This window comes from Cricetulus griseus (genome assembly GCF_003668045.3).
Source record: "Cricetulus griseus strain 17A/GY chromosome 1 unlocalized genomic scaffold, alternate assembly CriGri-PICRH-1.0 chr1_0, whole genome shotgun sequence".
In the NCBI taxonomy this organism is placed as follows: domain Eukaryota; kingdom Metazoa; phylum Chordata; class Mammalia; order Rodentia; family Cricetidae; genus Cricetulus; species Cricetulus griseus.
In genome coordinates this window covers 58,656,968-58,677,871 of record NW_023276806.1, presented here as the reverse complement: position 1 = coordinate 58,677,871, position 20,904 = coordinate 58,656,968, and the positions used below count along the sequence as shown (strand labels likewise).

Genomic DNA, 20,904 nt, shown 5'->3' with positions numbered 1-20,904 from the left:
CTGTGCTTCCCCCATGAATGATACAGCCTCATTTCTCCGAGAAGTTGAACTTGTTTAGACTAGATGACACGAGCCAATGCAAAAGAAAATGCCCACAGAGCTTTTGAGAAGCCATGGCTAAAAGCCCTGGGGAAGGGGGCATGCAGGTGAAGATATTGAATATATTCATTTGCTGTCACAGTATAGCACCAGTCATCTGTGAATGGGTCTAGCACCTGTTGTGAGTGTTCTACATCAGCTCATTACAGGCAAAGAGGGAGAAAAACTAACTTCTCACAAGCACAGACATTTCTTGAATTTTGTTGTAGATGGAAGTTTGTTGTTTTAAGTATCCTGGGCAGAAGCTTGTGCCTCTTGGATTTCACTCTCAGCTTGTCCACTAATATTCCATGTTGTATAAAGGGAGGACATGACCTCTTCAAGGTATGGTTGAAGAGAAGGGTTTTATTGTAGATATGAGGGAGAAAACAGCCAGAGACATCTGGAAGTGTCTGGAGCAGGGAGAGAAAGAAGTAGACCAAACATGGCCAGTAGACTGAACCAGGCCATTAGAGAGAGAGAGAGAGAGAGAGAGAGAGAGAGAGAGAGAGAGAGAGAGAGAGAGAGAGACAGAGAGAGAGACAGAGAGAGACAGAGAGAGAGAGAGAGACAGAGAGAGAGAGAGAGAGAGAGAGAGAGAGGAGAGGAGAGAGAGAGAGAGAGAGGAGAGGAGAGGAGAGGAGAGGAGAGGAGAGGAGAGGAGAGGAGAGGAGAGAAGGGAGAGCAAAGAGGAGAGAGGGGCAGTAGCAAAGAGAAGAGCCAAGAGAGTGCATGGATAAAATGGCAGGGTTGAGAGTGCATGGCTGAAATGGCAGGTTCATACAGGAATCAGAAGGCAGGGAAAGGGAAGCCCATGAGCTGGAGAAGTTTAGGTTAGGGGGAGGGTGAGAAGAGCTGAGAGGAGCCACAGGTGCTGAGTGATCCCTGAGACCAGCATATGCTTTGGTATGCTAAAAGGCACCTCAGTTAGCCATTTGTCCTAAGTTTCTTTTGAACTTGACACACATTAGGCAAATTACCCCTCTAGACGTTAGTCTCTTTATCTTTAAAATGAAGGGTTCATTCATTAGGGAGAATCCAAAAGCCCAAAAAAGTTGCAACTCTCACTATTGATATTATTCTTATACCAAAGTTCTCTTGCAAAGTGAAGAGCTCTTCTGGATTCTCTCTAGCTCTCCACAGTGGTTCTATGTTCTTTCTCTCACATCTTTCCAGCTATTCAAACACACCAAGGCAGAGTTTTTGCCCTCTTCCTCCTGCCTAGACAAAACTCATGTCCGGCTTGTAACAAAGCTTGTACCTGAGCAAACTTGAATTTCCCCAAACCACATAAAAAACACCCAGCACTCCCCATTTTGTTTTAGAAACAAGTACATTCATCCAGGAGGAAAAGCTGCTTCTAGCAGTACAGGCTCACTAAAACCAGGCTTTCCCCTAGCAACTGTACTAATTATAACTCCTGCTGGCAACAACACTGGCTTCCCTGGCATTGGCTGAACCTATCCCAGCTTTACTGGCACCTCCTATCCCAAGCCATCAGGTGAGAGTGTGATAGAGAACAAAATCCTGCTAGGTGCCCATTGTCACAGACCCACAAGTGTCAGTCCTGATGCAGCCCAGGGAGTTCAATGGTCAGAGGGCTCAGAGACACTGACTGGACCTAGCTAGGAATCTTGGTTCCTACCCTTTCTCTCTTCCCAGTCATTCACAAAGTCCTACAGGTATTTTATCTCCTAAACAATCCAAAGGCCAGGGCCCTCCCTCCTCTCTGTGCCCACTGTCCCACCCTCACCTAGCCCCTTGGTTTTGTTTGTTCAATCAGTCTGTCCTCCCGATTTTCTGTTTCACTCCCTGCATCCGACTTTCCCACCCACCAGAGAGATCTAGCATGTCCCCGGCAGTTTACAGCCTATGGCTGGCTCCTATGAAATGGCATGAAAGACTACACCCTATATGCTTTTCAGTCTCATCCTATGCCGGCAACACAAACAACTTGAACTATTCTGTCCATATATCCAGCAATTCACTTGCCTTTAGGCTTTTGCTTGTGACAAACCCTCATCCTTGCACCCACAATTGGATGACTAACAAAACATACCATTTTGAAGCTCAGGGGTCATCTCAAAGAATCCTTTATAGACTTTCCCTCCATTCATCTAGAGATAGCAATGCCTTGCCTGAATTCCTTTATATTCTGTCAGTTTATTACTGCTTCCCATCCCATTCTATCTCTGATATTTTACTTATCTTCAAAAGCCCAACTTCCAACCTAGTCCTGGGAATATAGCAGAAGCCTTATGGAGGCCTATTGAAGAGTAGATCAACCCAAAGGTCCCCAGGATTTGTCCTCTGCTGGCCTTTCCAGTGTCACCTTCACATCACCACAAGCCCTCCATGCCTCACATTCCAGCCACACAGAATGACTGGAAGTGTGCCAAGCACACGGTGCTCTTTCGTGACTCTGGCTTTGTACATTGCTCCTCTGGTCCAGAATACCTTTCTCCATTCCTCCATGAATTACAAGTAGTTGTGATAAACCATGTAGATGCTGAGAATCAAACCAGGGTTTTCTGCTCTCAACTACTGGGCCATCTTTCCAGCCCCAACATCTGAATCTGTAATCTACCTTTCCCTAGCTGCAGAGCCTGACCAGCTCCTGTGAGCCTGAATTCCCTAATTTATCCTATTTGCTTCCCCCAGATATACACATGCTGCAATAGGCTAGGTATTAAATAAGTGGAAATGATTATCACGGTCATGTATAACAAGACATGTGCTAAGGAGTATCTACCTTCTTCTCAACTAAACTGACTTCCGTGGCTGCCATTGCCAAAGTTAATGCTTTTCTTCATAAATTTAACAGAATTGAAGATAGTTTTTGTACTTCTGTGTATGTTCATCTTATTGATTGTTAAATAAAGTACTGTTTGGCCAATGAGACAGCAAGTTAGATGGGACTAGGAGTCAAAGAGGATTCTGGGAAATGTAGTAAAGAAGTGGTAATCCAGACAGGAAGTGACATAGCAGGGAGACTCATATTTAAGCAAGGACAAGCAGGAAGTGGTCCCCTTTTCCCCTTCACTCTTCCTCCTGCTCTCTGCTTGAAGCCACCATGTGATCCTGGGGATGAGAACGACAATGGAGGGCGTCTGATAAGGTAAGTCTTATAAAATATATAGATTTATGATAAATAAGGCTGAGCTAACAGATGAGAATCCTAGTCATTGGCCAAGCAGCATTTGTACCTAATTTAAGTCTCTGTGCATTAACTGGGTCCCTAACTCGGTGGGTGGAACTCAGGCGGCTGGCGAAGACCACCCATGTGGCAGTAGGGCTCAGGCAGCTTTTGGCGGAAAGATTTATCGTAACAAGTTTTCTTTTCTATTTTTTGTATGCATACAATGACTGTTCGTACACGCTCATGTGTATGTGGATAAACATATGTGTGTATACATGTATTTTGTGCATATGTACTATATGCATACTTGTACATTTGTGTGCATAATTACATATAAGTGTGTGTGAATACTTGTAGAAGCCAGAAGATGTTTTCTTTATCCACTCTCATCCTCATTTCTTTAAGAAAGGGTTTCTCCCTTGGTTACGGTTGTCGAGCTAGCAAACCCTCTAGTCTCTACCTCCTTGGTGTTGGGACTATAGATGCAGGCTGCAATGCCCACTGGTTTCTTTTTGTTTGCTTCATTGGTTGCTTGTTTTTTTTTGGGGGGGGGTTAAAACAGGATTTCTCTGTGTAGCCCTAGCTGTCCTGAAACTTTCTCTGTAGACCAGGCAGGCCTTGAACTCACAGATCTGCCTACCTAGTACTGGGATTAAAGGCCTGTGTTACCACACCCAGTCATTGTTTTAACAAGGTTCCTGGGGACTGATCAGGTACTCTAACTTGGATAATAAGTGCTTTACTTATTGAAAATCTCACCCAGCCCCTCTTATTTTTTTTCTTAATGTCTTGTTTAATTATTGTTAACTTTGGGGAAATGTTTTAGTTATATACACTTTAAGACATGTGTGACAATGAATATGTACAATTAAAATTTTTGATAAGGAAAATACGTATTAAGAAAGAAAGGGTATAGTGTGTGTGTGTGTGTGTGTGTGTGTGTGTAAAGGCCAGAGGTTGACAGTGCCTTCTTCATCTCATTTTTTTAGACAAAGTCTCTCCCTGAACATGGAGCTCACTAATTGGTCTAGACTGACTGTCCAGCAAACCCCAAGGATCTCCCTGTCTCTGCCTTCTCAGAGTTGGGAGTACAGGTATGTGCCCCTAGCCAAACTATTTATAGACACTTCCTTAGAGACCCAGAATGGCCATTTTTCCATGTGTGTTCTTTTATATGCAGCCTATGTGCTGACTGCCTGTCCTTAGCTTTCTGAGATTCTGGAAGGCATTCTTACCTATTGACCCTGCTTTGCAGAATGAGAGTTGGGAGGAGTTAGGGAATGTTTATTAAATACAAATACTTATTAAATAATAATGCTTATTACGTAGTCATGTTCAAGAAGAGCTTGAAAAAGATGGAACCCATCCACACTGTAAAATGGTTCAGCTATATGAAAAATGACATTAATTCCTCTAAAAATTACATATGGAATTAGCATATTCCAACACTTCTTGTCTGGGTATGGAAACCCAACTCAAGCAGACATTTGCTAATTTGTGTTCACAGAGGCCTTATTGTTGTGGAATAATCATTTTGTATACTGTGAAGATGTGTTGCTCTCTTTGGTTTAATAAAGAGATAAATAGCCAATAGCTAGGCAGGAAGAAGCTAGGCAGGACTTTCAGACAGGGAGAGAGCTCTCTTGGATGAAGAAGGGCAGAGTCAGAAGGAGACTCGGGGAGAAGCAAGTTGAACATGCTATGTTGAAAAAAGGTACTGAGCCACGTGGCATTATGTAAATAAGAAATATGGGTTAATTTAAGTTCTAAGAGCTGGTTAGTAACAAGCCTAATGGCAGACCATTTATAATGAATAAGTCTCTGTGTGGTTATTTGGGAGCTGGCTGGTAGAACAGAGCTGGCTGGTGGAATGGAAAATCACACCTACACCTTATTCACAAGAGTCAAATGGTGGGAGTAGTAGACATGGAGAGATGACAGACAAACATGTTTTGAACTGGCATTTAGCCTAAAACACAAGAGAATTCCAATACAAGCTATAATACAGATGCACCTTCAGGGTTTTATGTGAAGCAACGGACTCCACAAAGCTGTTCCCTGAGCCCAGATGTGTTGTGTCATGCACACCTATGCACATATCATGCACACATAAACAAAACAAGGAGCATGGGCAGTAGTGTCCAGCAACCAGGTTCTAAATTCCCCTGGCCATGTGCTGCTGTCTCACACAGTAGGACCTCCTAAGCTGGGAAGTGCAACCTAGCTAGCACTGAAGCTCTTGGATGCAAGGTAGAGAGAGGGGCTAGGCGTAGGGAATCAGGGCCTTGAAGAAGTTTACTGGTTGGAAAATACAATAGATGCAAATATGTAGAGTGGCCACCTCACCCTTAGAGAAATGGGTGGGACTCCAGAATCAGCAGTGTGCAGCCAATCACAAAAGGACAAATGTATTATTCCATTTTTATGAGACAGTAGAGAGATAATAAAGATTGAAGCAGGAGGAAGATGGGTGGAGAGACCAGGGAATGGGAAGTGGGTGTTTGATAAAGACAGCTACAGTTGGGGGCAAAGTTCTGGAGATGGATGACAGTGATGATCATAAACAGAGTGAATGCACAAAACTGAATTGAAAAGCTGGATTTTATTATATATTTTACTATGAGATATTTCAGTGTGTGTGCCTGTGTGTGTGTACACAAGCATACACAAACGTGAACACAAGCACACACACACACACACACACGCGAGCACAAGCACACATGCACATGTGAGCGCAAGTGCACACACACATGTGAGCACACACATATGAGCACAAGCACACCACATATGTGAGCACAAGCACACCACACATGCGAGCACGCAAGTGTAGAGACCAGAGATAAATGTTCGACATCTTCCTCTATTGATATTGAACTTATTTTTCCAAAGAAAGTCTTTCACTGACCTGAAACTCGCTAATTTGTCTAAACTGGCTGGCCAGTGAGCTCTGGGGATCTGCCTAACGCCATCAATTTCTGTTTTGTTCTCCCCACACACCTCTGTGTCCCCCACTACTGTCACTACCATCAGGCTCCACCATCCCACCCCCCAACACTGGAGCTACAAACATGTGCCTTATCAGAATTTTTCTTCTGATCATTGGGAAGCAAATCCCAAACTAATTCTGGAGCTTAATCTAATTCAAATCCACTTTGACTCACCCCCTTAACAATAGCTACACAATTTAGACTTCTGTCTGAACTTATTCCAAAGCCATCTTCCTGCTGGCTGCGCACATCCAGATTTGCACAGCAATAGCCAAATAGCCGTGGGATGGTGCTGTTGAAAGAATGGCTGCTTTAAATTTCTAGCCTCAAATGCTCATCTTGTTAGCGGTGTCCCTTTGGCTGTTTGTTGGCACACATTCGTTCTTGAATTAATCAGACATCTCTTGATTGCCATACACTGTCTACTGTGCTAGCTGCTAGAGGAGAAAAGCATCAATAAATAAATATGCAGAGGTGTGCACGCCTCACCAAGTGCATGGAGCTGGATCGAATCTTACACAGACTCAGCCTTTCTTATTCAATCTCTCTGAAGGAATGTTTATATGTGGAGAACTGGGGTAAGATTGCTGCAATAGAACAGGAAAACTAAGGTAGGGAATTCAGTCAAACAGGTCAAATAGGGCCAAATCTACTACTATAGGACTAGAAGCTGATTTACAACAAGAAATGATCCAGAGCAAATGGATTTAGTAAGTCAACATCTCTGGATAATTTTTATCTTCTCTCAGTTTGTCACGGCAGTGGCAAATCTACTGACATCATACCCATCATACCTCGGGACAGACACATTACTGAGTTCACCTCATTGGTTTATTCAGTCTCGACCCAAATCCACAGGACACATGCCATTACTACATTTGTCTCAGCTCAGGGAAATGACAGTACAGCGTGCATTGCTTAAGGTGTCATTAAGCAGTTTTGCAACTATGAGAGCAACATAGAACAGATGGTGTAGCCTGCTCCACTCCTGGGCTACTGTCCAACGTGCTGCGGTACTGAATACCACAAGCAACCAAAGCTCAGCAGCAGTGACTTATCTAAACACTTAAGAAGATACAGGACAATCTGTACAACAGGTAGAAAACAGCAGATCTGTATAGGGCCTTGGTTATGAATGGAGCTTGAGAGGCTGGGAAGGCCTGGTGTGCTTCTCAACACCACTGTGGATTTTCTAAACACCATATCCTTGGGCTGCACCAAATTTACCTTGAGTTTTTTCATTAATAATTACTTGTGGTAACTTCTTTACTTTGTAAACTTCTAATTTGTTTTATTTTGGCTCTTTCGTACTAACAAGTTAAAATATAAACACACTATAAGGCAAAAATATACTGTACAAAAATATTTTTCTGTTCTTATTCTGAAAGCTTTTTTCTTTTTTAACTTTTTTTCTTTTGATTAGAAAAGAAAACTAAAACAGAAGCATACATTAACCTAGGCCTATCAGGGTCAGTATTATTAATATCACCGCGTCCTGCCCATTCCCCCTCCTCTCCCCTCCCCTCCCCCCAACTTCCCCCACCCTACCGGCTCCATCCTGTCCTTATGGAAGTTCCTCAGGGCACTAGCACTAATGGAGCCACCTGTCATCTCCTATGACAAATGGCTTCTGATGTCACTCCTGCAGGATCTGCCTGAGGCTATCACAATAACAATTATTATTAATTAATTATTATTATAGTGCAGTAAACACACCAACAGGAGAAGTGTGATCTTCGGTTATTATAAAGTATCCCATATGCTGCTTCTATACACCTGGCTGTGCTGTAGATTTGTTCACACTAGCATCTCCATAAACATGAAGATAAAGTGTCATCCTAAAATATTACAAAGACTGGGACATCGGTCGGCAATAGGAATTGTTTAGCTTCATCACACACTCATGGGGCTACCATTATACATATGGGTTCTTCATTGACCGTACATTGTTATGTATTGGCCCCTGTTAAATCAGGCCATGAGTGACAGAACCAAGGTTCAGTGTCAGGAGTGCCACGTTCACAGCTTAGTGATATCAGAACAGCAGGAGAAGAACAATTTAGTGAGTGATAAAAGCAGGAGGTTGCTCACCATAGCTAGAAAAGTATGAGACGTACAAGCCTCAAAGGTTGCCTAGGAACAGGATCATCTAATCTCAAAGATGAGAAAGCTGACTGGCAAAATGGCCCAGCCAGTAAAGGCACTTGTCACTGAGCCTGACAACCTGTCATTAAACACGACTTCAGTCTTTGGGATCCACATGATGGATGAAGAGAACCGACTCCTACGAGCTACAGATACACACACACACACACACACACACACACACACACACACACACACACACCACTAAAATGTCATTTAAAAACTTTAAAGGTAAGAAAACTAAGGAGGCTTAGGCCTCAAATCGGGTAGCTTACAGCTCATAAAGGAATGAGACATAGCTCTCTTACTTCTAACTAAAGGCCAAATTCACTTCCATCTTCCAACATTATTGTCAATTTCATTTTGGAAGAACTTCTCTTGACAAATAAAAGTATAGCTGGAGAGATGGCTCGGTGGTTTAGAACACATGCTGGTCTTCCAGAGGACCCGAGTTGGGTTCTCAGCACCTAGGTTGGTGCTCTTGTAACTCTAGCTCCAGGGGGATCCCACATGGCACCAGCATACAAGTACCCCATCATGTATATATAATCAAAATAATAAATAAATATTTTTCAAAGATAAAAGTAAATGCATGAAACCATACCCAGTTAAGTTAGATTCTTGGCAAAAACAGAGAAAGCTGTACAAGTAATTCTTTCAAGAAAACCAGTGCTTATGAAACAGATGTACTTTGGAATCAGTAGTTATACATTGACCCTATATCGTCCAGAATGACAGTATTCCATGTCTCTTCACTTTCTGTTGTTGGACCTACCTCATCACATTTTAAATTCCATTTTTAGAATGCAACCCTTAGGCTTTTTGAAAAGCACAAAAGTCTGGGCAAGAAAATAACCATCATGGGGCCAAAGACTGGTTGGTGGTTTTCAGGGTGCTGTTTGGAGACCACATGTTGATCCCACGGTGGTAGTGGATCTCACACATACCAGGACTGGGCACATTTCTAGCGGCCGCATACTCAGCTAATATGAAAAGATGCACGATTAGGTAATAAACACGAGCAAGTCAGCCAAGACTCCACCCAGAAATTACTTACACAGCAGCAGCTGTCTGGCCATGCTATGAAGCCTGTCCTGCAAGGAGTGGGCCATACCTAGCTATGGACCATCTGCAGTGTTCTCTCTCTTTCCTTGATCCACAGTTGGGAGCTTATGCCTTGCAGTGATTACTCCCTAACTTAATTTACATAGTCAAAAAGATAACCCCTTCCCCTGCAAAACTGAACCTACAATTACTGTTTGCTACCACGAGGGGGTCAGTAGTCCCTAATTACATACATAGGTGTGTGTTCCCATTTATCTGTGCTAAAGGTAGGGCCAGAGGAATCAAGGACACCACAGAATCAACTAACCTGGGCTCCTAGGGGCTCACAGAGACAGAACCACCAACCAGGAAGCCTGAATGGGACAATGGGCCTGACCTAGGCCCTCAGAACCTATGTTAGTTTTGTAGCTTAGTCTTCCTGTGGGACTCCTAACTGGGAGCAAGGGCTGTCTCCAATTCTGTTACCTTCTTTTGGAGCCCTTTCCTTCTGGTGGGTTACCTCACCCAGCCTTAACAGGAGAGGAGGTGCCTAGTCTTACTGCAATTTGATATGTTATGGCTGGTTGATATCCATGGGAGGCCTGCCCTTTTCTGAAGAGAAATGGAGGGGTAGATTGGGGGTGGGGTGGGGGTGGGGAGAGGACACCGGGACACTGGGAAGAGAGGAGGTAGGGAAAACTGTGGTCCAGAATGTTAAAAAATTAATTAATTAATTAAAAAAGAGCCATTCAGGTTATGCTCCATAGTGGGAACACGACAAAGTATAAGCTCAAGAATCAAAGGCAAACCTAGCTCTAAATCACACACAAAAAATAATATATATATATGTATTATTGATTATTATTGATTTTTACAAAAACTGAACCTTCAAGGATACTTTACTTAACATTCAGCACATAGTAGCTAGTTTATTTTTGATATGATTTATTTGTTTTTATTTTATGTACATTGGTGTTTTATCTGCATGTATATCTGTGTGAGGGTGTTGGGTTCCCTCCAGACAGCTGGACTGCCATGTAGGTGCTGGGAATTGAACCTGGGTCCTCTGGAAGAGCATCCGGTGTTCGTAATCTCTGAGCCATCTCTCCAGTTCCTAGTAGCTAGTTTCAAAGAAACAATTTTTATGGTTAACTCAATACTCTTTAATAAACCTATGGCTGGTATGATTTTTAATTTTATTTTCTCAGTTCTCTAAAAGGCCTAAAAGAAACAAACTCCAGAGCACTTTTTAATTTTGCTTTTAAGTTGATAATTTTAAGCTTTGGCATAACTCTATCTTTTACAATTCTTCTTACAGAAAAAAAAATCCATGTAGCTTCCTTCACAGTAAAGAATTTATCCATTCCAGTCCCTCCCTCCCTCTGTCTTTGTCTCCTTGTCTCTGCTCTGTTCTGTCTCTCTGTCTCTGTCTCTCTAAATCAATCAACTACCTAAGGAAAACTTGCCACTTGGAAAGAGAAACACAGACCCTCTCCTTAGCCTGTTCTTCTGGTTTCCCAGAAGTTGTCATGGAATGCTGTTTGATTGTCTCACACTAAGACAGTAATTTTTCCTTCTTAACTATCAAAATCTACAAAAAAAAAAAAACCCAAAAAAAAACCAAAAACAAAAACAAAAATTGTCTCCCCACAACAGACCTGCAGTACATATGTTCATAAGCATTGGTTTTCTTTAAAGAATTACTTGTAAAACACTCACATTTTTGCAGAGATTCTAACTTAACTGTGTATAGTTTTATATTTTTATTTTTAAAGAAATGTTTGACCAATGTGAGAGAGAAATCAAGCTAAGTATAGTAACAGATGTCATCACAACCACTTGACTTTCTGTGGGCTGCTAGGCAGGTGACCCTTGCTGTCTCCTCACTACTAATTAATCTTCCCAACCTAAAGGAATCATGATGCAAATTACAAGCATGAACAGAAGATGCTCATTATGGTCACATTATAGAGAGTCAAACCTCTATTTCATGTTCTAAATGCCACAATAACTCCTAGCAAGTATATAATGATTACCCTCTCATGTGAGTGTGACATTATTAAGTTTACAAAGTAGTTGATGAAAATTTTATTACATTTTCATGGCTGTCATTTATTCATGCAACAAATGAGTCTCAGTGCCTACAGCATTGTTCTGAATGTCAACTCTGTAGAGGCTGGAACAGGTTTGGAGGAGTTAAGGAGCTTGCCTAGTGGTTGCCTGGGGCTCTTGTTTTCTGAATACCCAGTTCTTCTATCTAAACAAAATCATTAAAAATGGCAAGCCAGGGGACTGGCTCTGTGGTTAAGAACATTGGCTGCTCTTCCAAAAGACCAAGGGTTCAGTTCCCAGCATCCACATGGCAGTTCACAACTGTCTATAACTCCAGTTCCAGGGGATCCAATACCCTCACACAGATGTACATGAAGGCAAAACACCAATGTGCATGAAATAAAAATAAATAAAAATTAAAAAATTGGCAAGCTGGGTACTGTGATCATTCCTATATTCCTGGCATCCGGGCAGTTGAGACAGTCACACATTTGAGGCCAACCAGGGATATACATTGGGATGATATCATCTCAATGTGTTGTACCTTCCAGATAAAAAGAACATTTAGTGAAAGTCTTTTTTTGGTGTGTGTGTAGGGGGGAGGGAACAGAGTCTCATATAAGCTAGGTTGGTATCCAGAAGGCAAGATTATCTTAACTTTATATACCTTGCCTCTTCTTCCAGAGCACTAAGATTATTGGTATACACCACAATGGCCAAACCCAGACCTTATGCATGCTAGGCAAGTATCCTACCAGCTGAGCTGTCTTCACAGCCATTAACCTAGCCTTTAGTTATCATTTCTTAACCTGTGGGTCAAGACCCCTGTGGAGGTCTCATATCAGTTACCCTACATATCAGATATTTACATTATGATTTATAACACTAGCAAAATTATAGTTATGAAGTAGCAATGAAATAATTTTATGGTTGGGGGGTCACCACAGCATGAGGAACTGTATTAACGGGCTGAAGCATTAGGAAGGTTGAGAACCACTGCTTTAGTGGTTTCCAGTAACTGTAACCAAAAGAGAAGAGAATACGAGAGGTAGGTTGAACAAAAACTGGGTGAGATGGGAGAAAAGGAAACACATTCCTGGAACCATAAGAGACAATGGCTGCCTGACCACTGTGTTCACATAAGACCAAGTAGAGACAGTTCATAGTTACCTGCATGAGATCCAGTGGCAAGATGGATCCAGTAAAAGGATTGTCACCTCTACCTGTGACTTGATGCTTCCTCCCCTATACCCTTTGACAGCAGCCATAATCTAGTGAACCACTTTCCAGGAGAGAGATGGTGCCCTCTCTCATCCCACACAAAGTATTTCTCCTTTAGCCAATAAAGAGCAGAGATTTAGGTCAAATGAGCCAAGCAGTAGTCACCTAGCTGAGGGCAAAAGAAAACCCTTTCCCTCCAGTGAGCTACAAGTTGCCCCTTCTGCCTTGCTTTGAGAACAGTCCATGGAAACACTTCCTCCTGCTACACACGGAAGAAATGTGTTCACCATTCCTACCCAGAGGCCCACATTGCTGTGTGAGCTCCAGCATCTGTGTTATCAAGTGATGAAGTCCCCTGGACCTCTGGCAGCTTCCCAGGAGACACACTTACTACATGGCCACAGAAAAGATAAAGATGAGTCTGGAGGAGGTCTCAGGGAGCGCAGGATTAAAACATGGACATTCAGAAAAGAGGGACCAGACTAAATCTCCCAGAATCAACAGTCCATACTAATTCAATCTATGAAATACTGTAATCTCATGGCTATCAACGCCACCCCTTCTCAGATTTAGCAATCCACGTTAACTGAATTGACCAAATAATCATGGAGGTCTGACAGACACCAGTTGTTTCTCAGATCCAAATGCTATCTTGTGGCTTCTAAACCTCCCCAACCTTTTTGGATCAAGTCAATGCTTGTGTAACTCTCTGGTGCAAACAGCTGGGCATTTAAAAGGGAACTCTGGTCAAATCCGAGGCAACCAGCACTAGACACTTCACTACTTCAGATCCTCAGACCATAAGAGGCCTGAGGAAATCAATGTAGTGATCAACCAGGAAACTTAATCCTTGTAACCCATCAGGACTTGAAGTCCTCTTACCAACATGCTGTCTCATCTCACCCTCTGCTCTGCCAGCTCACTCACGCCAGTCAAAGCAGCTGCCAATCAAGACAGTCCCGTACCTAGGAGGTCCGCTCCCCCTCCTACCTCACCCCTCTGTTCCATGAGTACCCTCCTTTTCATTCTAGGACAAACAGTTCCTGGGCCTAAAATGCCTCATATCCTGTTTCAAACGCGCACCTGCCTGAATGCCTTCAACGGAAAACACGAATTTCTCAAGAAAAGAATCATCCTTAGTAGTTTCTTCACACCACCATATTTTCTCCCAAGACCCAGAGCAGGACAAGGTTTTTAGGAGAATGTGTGGTGAGTCACTTCCCCCAGGCTCATTTTAAAATGCAAATTTCTGTGCTTCCCCATCCAGCCCTTAAATCGGAGTGTCTGAGGTTCAAAACACAGAATCTATTTTATCCCGGCTTTACACGGGCCCCTTCCTGCTACAGAGAAAGGAGAAAGCCAGCCCAGAAGAGGGGAATAGGCTTGTCCGAGGTCACGGGAAAGCACCCAGATGTAAAGCTACACAAGCAGTCCCAGGTGTGCGCACTCCCCTGCCGCACACTCACTCACTCACCCGCTTGTAGACGTCCTCCCGGCTGGCCTCATACTTCTGTTGCATGCGCTCCTCCAGGAAGTAGATACGCAGCTTGAGGCTGAAGTTCTCCTTCTTCAGGTCATTGAGGTGCTGGGACAGAGTGCGATATCCATTAGACATGGTGGGCGACCCATGGGGAGGAGCTTGCCCAATCGCCCCCTCACCCCAGGAACACGGTGCAGCCTTGCCGCGGCATGGAGCTGGCAGGCTGGGAAGCTGCTGAGGCTAAAGCGACATAGTCCCTGCTCCAGGACCTGGGACTCGGCTCTCTGCTCTGGGTGCTGGAGTGCAGCGCGCTTTCTTTTTTTACCTCGGGGAGATATTTGCGGAATCCCTGACAGAGGAACATGCTGTGTGAACTCAGACACAAGTGGCAGTAACCTGACTCCAGGCCAGGGCTGTCACCCTGCCCCCTCCCCTCTTCCCAAGCCTCCAGGCCCAAGTGTGGGCAGTTAGCCGCTTTTTGGAAAGCGAGGGACTGACTCCCCTCCCCACTTCCCGGAAATGGGAAGGGGGTGGTTAATGTAGCACTGGGGTTATAAGGGCAAGAGGGAACTGGAAGCGGGGAGGCAAACAGAGGTCAGAAATAAGGTTTCTATGGAGAGAGCACATGTCCACAGAATAGTGACCAGAGCCAAGTAGGCTCTTTCTGCCAGGTGCAAATCTTAAGGCGCTACCGACCAGAGAGGAATCCAGTTTCCTTAGTGATCCAGTGCTCAGCCCCACCCCTGTCTTCCCGTCTTTCTCCCTGTCCACTTCCAGTCCCAGGGCTGTTGGTTCATAGCCTTTCCTCCCATGCTCTCTGCTCCCTGGTACACATCACACATTCTCAAAGAGCGAATCTGGGCCGAGTGGGAACCTTGCAAACTGTTTTTCAGTGGAGCTTCCTCAAGTGTGGGAGTGCTGGGGTGTGGGGTGTGGGGGGAGGATGGGACATCCCGGATGGGACCAGAGATTTCAGACTCTCACTGGTTCTTAACTCCCGCACCTGCCTAATGGAGCCAGGCCATCATCACCAGATCCTGCTCATAAAGCAAGTTAAGATCCTTGAGTGACAGCTGCAGCCTTAGCAGGAAGTATTATTTATACCACATCACATGGGGCTTTGAAGGTGACTGGGAGACAACCCCAAAGCACTGATCCCAAAAGAGGTTCTTGATTTGGTAACACCAAGTTGGAAAAATTACTATTAATGCCTGCGATAAAGGAAATCTGAAATTTTTGTATTTAATTCAAGCATCCACTTCTTTCCCAACCTACCTACTTTTCATCTTTTCCCATTCTTTCTGGACCTTCATAATGATTCCAGTCAACCTTTCCCCAGTATCTAGAGGTGGTATACACAGCTAGGTGGTGGTGGCAGCCTGCTCCTTTAATCCTAGCACAGAGGCAGTTGGATCGCTGTGAGTTTGAGGCCAGTCTGGTCTACAGAGCAAGTTCCAGGACAGCCAAGGCTACACAATGGAACCCTGTCTCAAAAAACCAAAAACCAACCAAACAAAAGAAAACAACAACAACAATAACGACAACAACAACAAAAACAAAGGTGAAGATAGCTACAACCCTCAAAGACCAGAGTGGCCACACAGTTGGTTACATGGTAAGGTGTGTCCTATGCTGCAATCTTTAAATCTGTGTCTTTCAAACTTTTTATATTTTGCACTGCAACACACACACACAATTATTCAATTATGCAATATAATCTGATATGCTCCCTCAGCAACTGAGCTTGCACTTTGCCATGAAAGACAGGAAAAGTTTGAGTAAATTAGGTGGCTTCAGGAGTGCAGAACTAGAACTGTGCAATGGAATAGTCTATTTTTCTAAAAAAAAATTAATAAGATTATAAGAGGGCGACATGTGTCCTGCCATTTTAAGCCAAAAATACTTCATATTTTAAAAATCTACTGATTTAAGAATCTGCACATAAGAAAATTCTTCAGGTTTCATTAAATCCTTCACTTTCAGAAGAAATGGAGTTCACTGAGAGTTGGTGATGATGACAATAAAAGTCACAACTCAAAACACAACATACCTTTCTGAGCACTATGGTGTGTTCCTGTAATCCCAGCCTCTTAGGAGGCTGCGGCAGGAGGATGAGTTTGAGGCTAGCCTGGGCAACATAATGAGGCCATGCATGTCTCATGTACACTAACAAACTTCCTGGTACTAGCTCTTTACTGAACATCTGTGTGACCTGAAGATGTACTTCTCTAGAGACAGAACCCTCCATATCTAGAAAATGAGATGGCTGGGAACAGGGTGATATTTCCAGAGTTAAGCCTTTTCCTGGTCTAAACCCCTAAAGGGTAATAGCTATTATCACTTCCCTTTTGCTCAAGGGGAGTCGGATTGGCAGACTGTAGCTATTGTGTAGTTAGGCTTTGGCTGTCTACTGAGATATTTTTTAATCACATGTAATCATTTCATAAAGGGGTTTAATTAAGGAAACAGAAGTGGGCAAGATGTGTGGGTGCTCCCACACAGCTGACATTTTCCTACACACTATCTCTCTTTCCTTCTCTCCATCTCTCTCTCCCCTTTCCTGTGTTGATTTGTTCCCTCTGGTTTGTTTTGGGCCAGTTCCTTAATGTCATCACTTATATGATGGTAAGTCCTTACATTTCTGGGTTTTCTTTCTCTCCGCGCTTTCTCCCCTAGAGAGTTTAATCCACTTAAAGTGCTATGCTTTTATCTCTCAAGTGACCTCCTGTCTTAAGTCTTCTTGCTCACAACCTAGCCCTACACACCCAATGTTTTGCTAGAGAGCTCAACTTAATTTCCCATCCTCGAAACAGACTTCATGACAAACACTTCTGTGTGAGTCCAAGCATGGCTACTAGGATCTGCTACAGCCAGCTACCCTTCATATTACAGCCAAGGAAATGCCTTCAGAACTCAACTCTTGACAGAGCCCTTCATGCGCTCCTCATCCACCTCTCAGGCCAAAGAGAAAACTTTATCACATCTTTTTAAGATATCCCAGTTCTTTTCTTCTTTTCACATATTAGTTGGAAATCCATAAAAATAAAACCACACCTTCCCTACCCTGTCTATCTTTCCCTTTTGACTTCTGAGAAAGGCAAATGCTCACATCACCAAGTGTTCATATGGTGCCTTTTGATGCTGCTTGTATCATCTGGTGGATTATTGAGACTATTTAGAATTATTTGATTTCTCATGTAAACTCTAACCCTGTCCCCCTCTCATCTATGGCCATCCAAGTAAAGGACCACTGAGTCACATGTCTGCTCCTACAGCCTCTGTAACAACAGAAAACCTCTTCTGTGGTACCTATCACCCACAGTGCTGGTACGGGCTACTTACGATTCTTTCAGAGTAGAGTAGCATGGGGGCTGAAAGGAATCATTTGTCCTTGCATTGTCTTAGCTTAATATATATAAAGCACTCCAGAAATAATCAGTGGAGTTAATGAATAGCTAACTATTCTGTGTTTTGTGATTTGTTTTGCTAATCCACTTTGTTATAAATGGATTTGCTGGCCTAGATTTTCCTCCTAATGTGGATTTCAGGAGACTGACAGGCACCAAGAACTTTCATACTTCAAGCACAAAGGGCTAGGGCACACTGGCCCCTTCCAGGGGCCTTATAATGAATACACCTTAGCTGAATGTGTCATGCCTCCCAGACTCCTTGGTCACACTTTAACTAGAGTCCTTCCTCACTTCTCCACAGTGTAAGACACTGTCCCTCCCCTCCCCCCAAAGCCTTAAGATAGACGCTATTGCTCTTCTGAGCTGCCCACTTCATTCCCTTCAGACCCCAGCACATTTTGTCCAGCATTACATAAATCTTGTGACGTCAAGAAAATAATATGCTTCCATGTCCCCTGCTGAATTTGAAACTTTGTAAGGGCTTGTTTTAATAGTTTCAAAGGAATTACTCATCATTTTCTTCACTTATCTTCCTAAGTTTATATGCCCAGGAGAGCCTCTTCCATGAGGTTTATATTTGCCTCCACTTGAGCATTAATATCTCATACTTGTGCTATCTAAAACAGAATTCCTAGGCCGGGCGTTGGTGGTGCATGCCTTTAATCCCAGCACTCAGGAGGCAGAGGCAGGCCGATCTCTGTGAGTTCGAGGCCAGCCTGGTCTCCAGAGCGAGTGCCAGGATAGGCTCCAAAGCTACACAGAGAAACCCTGTCTCGAAAAACCAAAAAATCAAAACCAAAAAAACCAAAACAAACAAACAAACAAAAAACATAATTCCTGATCATTTCTAGAAAATGTTCTTTCCTTATTGGAGCCCATTCCAACTTGCTGCAGCTCAGGCTTTGTAGTTTGTGAGACCAAACCCTTTGAGTCTCATGTGTCTGCAAATCCTAGTTTATAATACACATGCATTAGAAATATATATTGCAGATGCCATGCACCACAGTATCTCTACCAGTGTGTCCCGGATCCCATGACTTCTCCCCAAGTTACTTGATAGCTCCCTTTCCTGGTGTCCCTGCTTCTGCCCTCATTTGTCAATCATCTATCCTGAGCACAGTGCCTGTGTAACCCTGCTGAAATACTCCATGTTGCTTCTCTACAGGAAACTGCCCCATCTAACTCCAAGTAGATGGTGATGGTGATTCATCAGTCCTTAAAGCACAGGCCCCTGCCTCGTCTGGGGCCCCACTCCTCGCCTCCCACTACTCCATGCTTTCTTTTCTTTTGCTGTATTTCCCACCAGCACATGCAGCTCCAACCCCATTGGCTTCTCCTGTTCTTTCTCAAAACAAAACAAAACAAAAACAAAAACAGTAAAGAGCTTCATTCCTGGGGGCTCTGAGACGGCTCGTCCTTCAGCATAGTGTGTTCCTTAACTAGACAGAAGCTGAAGCTTCCTTTGAAGCTCCTCATTTAAATCTACAGCCCACCCCATCCCAGCGCTCCTTATCACCCTTCATTTTAAGAGCCCATTCCACCGTAATCTCTTAGATTCTGCATTTATCCACTTATTGTGTTTCTCTCCACCAACATGCGCTATCCATGAAAAAGCTGGATTGGACCAGAAATAATGCCTAGTATACAGAAGGTGCTCAGTGAGTGCTAGGCAAAAGAACAGACCGATAATTAACTAACTTCTCTGTTCTCCATGGGTTTGATTGTAAGAAAATACAATCTGTAATCCTGAAGGCATTTCTCTTTAGAAGCGGGTTGTTTTATATATAAGGTATACTAGCAAACTAATGTTATTAGTGCCATATCTGGACTGTCTACAAGAGCTCTGAATTGATATGGAGTAATATGTGAAAATTACAACCCAAGGATACTGCGAACTCCACAGATTGGAAGAATGAAATGAATTAGTTGGGCGTGGTTGTCCACAGGAAGGTTCCACAGAGAAGGGACACGTCTTTCTCCTTAAAGGAAGCATCAGGCCTGCAGCTTGGGGAAGCCAAACAAAAGAGTGCAAAGAGCTAAGTAGACTTAAGTCTAGGGACCTGCACCACTTGGGGAGAGAGAACCCTGTGAAGATATCTGACTCAGGTGAGGACCTTCCTTGAGGCAGGTCCTGGCTCTCAATGTGCAGAGAGTGGGTAGGGAGAGCCAGGAACTGCAAACTGCCTATCAATAAGGCTGTTTTCTTTTCTTGCCTTGCCTTTTCCTTCCTTCCTTTCTTCTCTTCTCTTCCCTTCTTTTTCTTTCTTTCTTTCTTTCTTTCTTTCTTTCTTTCTTTCTTTCTTTCTTTGTTTTTTTGTTTTGTTTTGTTTACTGCTTTTGTTTTGTAGCTTTGCAAGCAAAACCCCACACACTGGGCTGTATACTTGACCTAGTACTTCAGGACCTTCAGGCCTGTGTGTCTGCAGAAAATCCACATGGCTTAATATATAAACTTCCACTTAGCTCTTACTGTCCCAAACGGCACACTCCAGATTCTTTACTCTTCTTTCAAAAACATTTTCCTTCTAGAGATAAATGGCTCTCCTCTGCTCCTTCTTGAGTTTCTTCTTTCTACATCTTCCATGATATATTAGCCCAGTCTTGAAATAAGACTGTAATAATGACTCCATCAGTGCCAGCAATAGGAAGAGAATTATCACCCAGCTGTCGTATGTCATGCTCCATTAACATAACCAACTGTCACATCAGTCTTTAAAAAACTCAGTTTGACATTTGCTTAATCATACTCAGACCCCCCAGATAGCTCCTCTAATGGAATTGCTTGAAAACATATTATTTTCTTAGCAATTTTTATCCTAAAAGCATAGTTCCTTTTCACTAAAATTGATAAATCATCCGAGTAGACTTACTCTTTTTCAATTGTAATATGAATTCTATAATTTAAACTCAACTAACTGAATGTCAGTGATATTTCATATTTTGTGTTGTTTGGGAGAAAATATAGCTTTAAATAAGTTTAAATGGCAAACCAAGGAATGCAAGGAAATGTTTTAAGTATCTCTGTGTGTTGCATTTGAAATTACCTAGGAGTTAGTCCTGGACTAGTATACGAGAGAGTTTCCAAAAAGGTTTAACTAAAGAGGGAGCCCCTACCCTGAATGTGGGAAAGATTACACCCCCTGAATGTGGGGACTACAACACAGATGCTGGGGCCTCAGACTGACTGAAAAAGAACAAGGTAGGAATGAGCTGAGCACAGCATCTATCTTTCTGCTTCCTGGCTGTGGGTGGTGGGATATAACCAGCCACCTCATGCTCCCTTCACAGCCAGAGCTGTCCTCATTGCCATATCTCCTCTCAAACTGTGAGCCAAACCTTTCCTTCCTT

At 43.2% G+C, this 20,904-nt stretch overlaps 1 protein-coding gene across 3 annotated transcripts in view; it reads right to left on the bottom strand.

Annotated features, from left to right (window-relative positions):
• The window catches only part of LOC100772072 (myomegalin), a 172,270-nt gene that overhangs the window by 112,861 nt on the left and 38,505 nt on the right, over positions 1-20,904 (bottom strand). For all 3 annotated transcript variants that reach the window (XM_035451273.1, XM_035451274.1, XM_035451270.1), the window contains exon 4: positions 14,141-14,251. In XM_035451273.1, the coding sequence (XP_035307164.1) occupies positions 14,141-14,251 (111 nt within the window). The remainder of the gene's footprint in view (positions 1-14,140; positions 14,252-20,904) is intronic.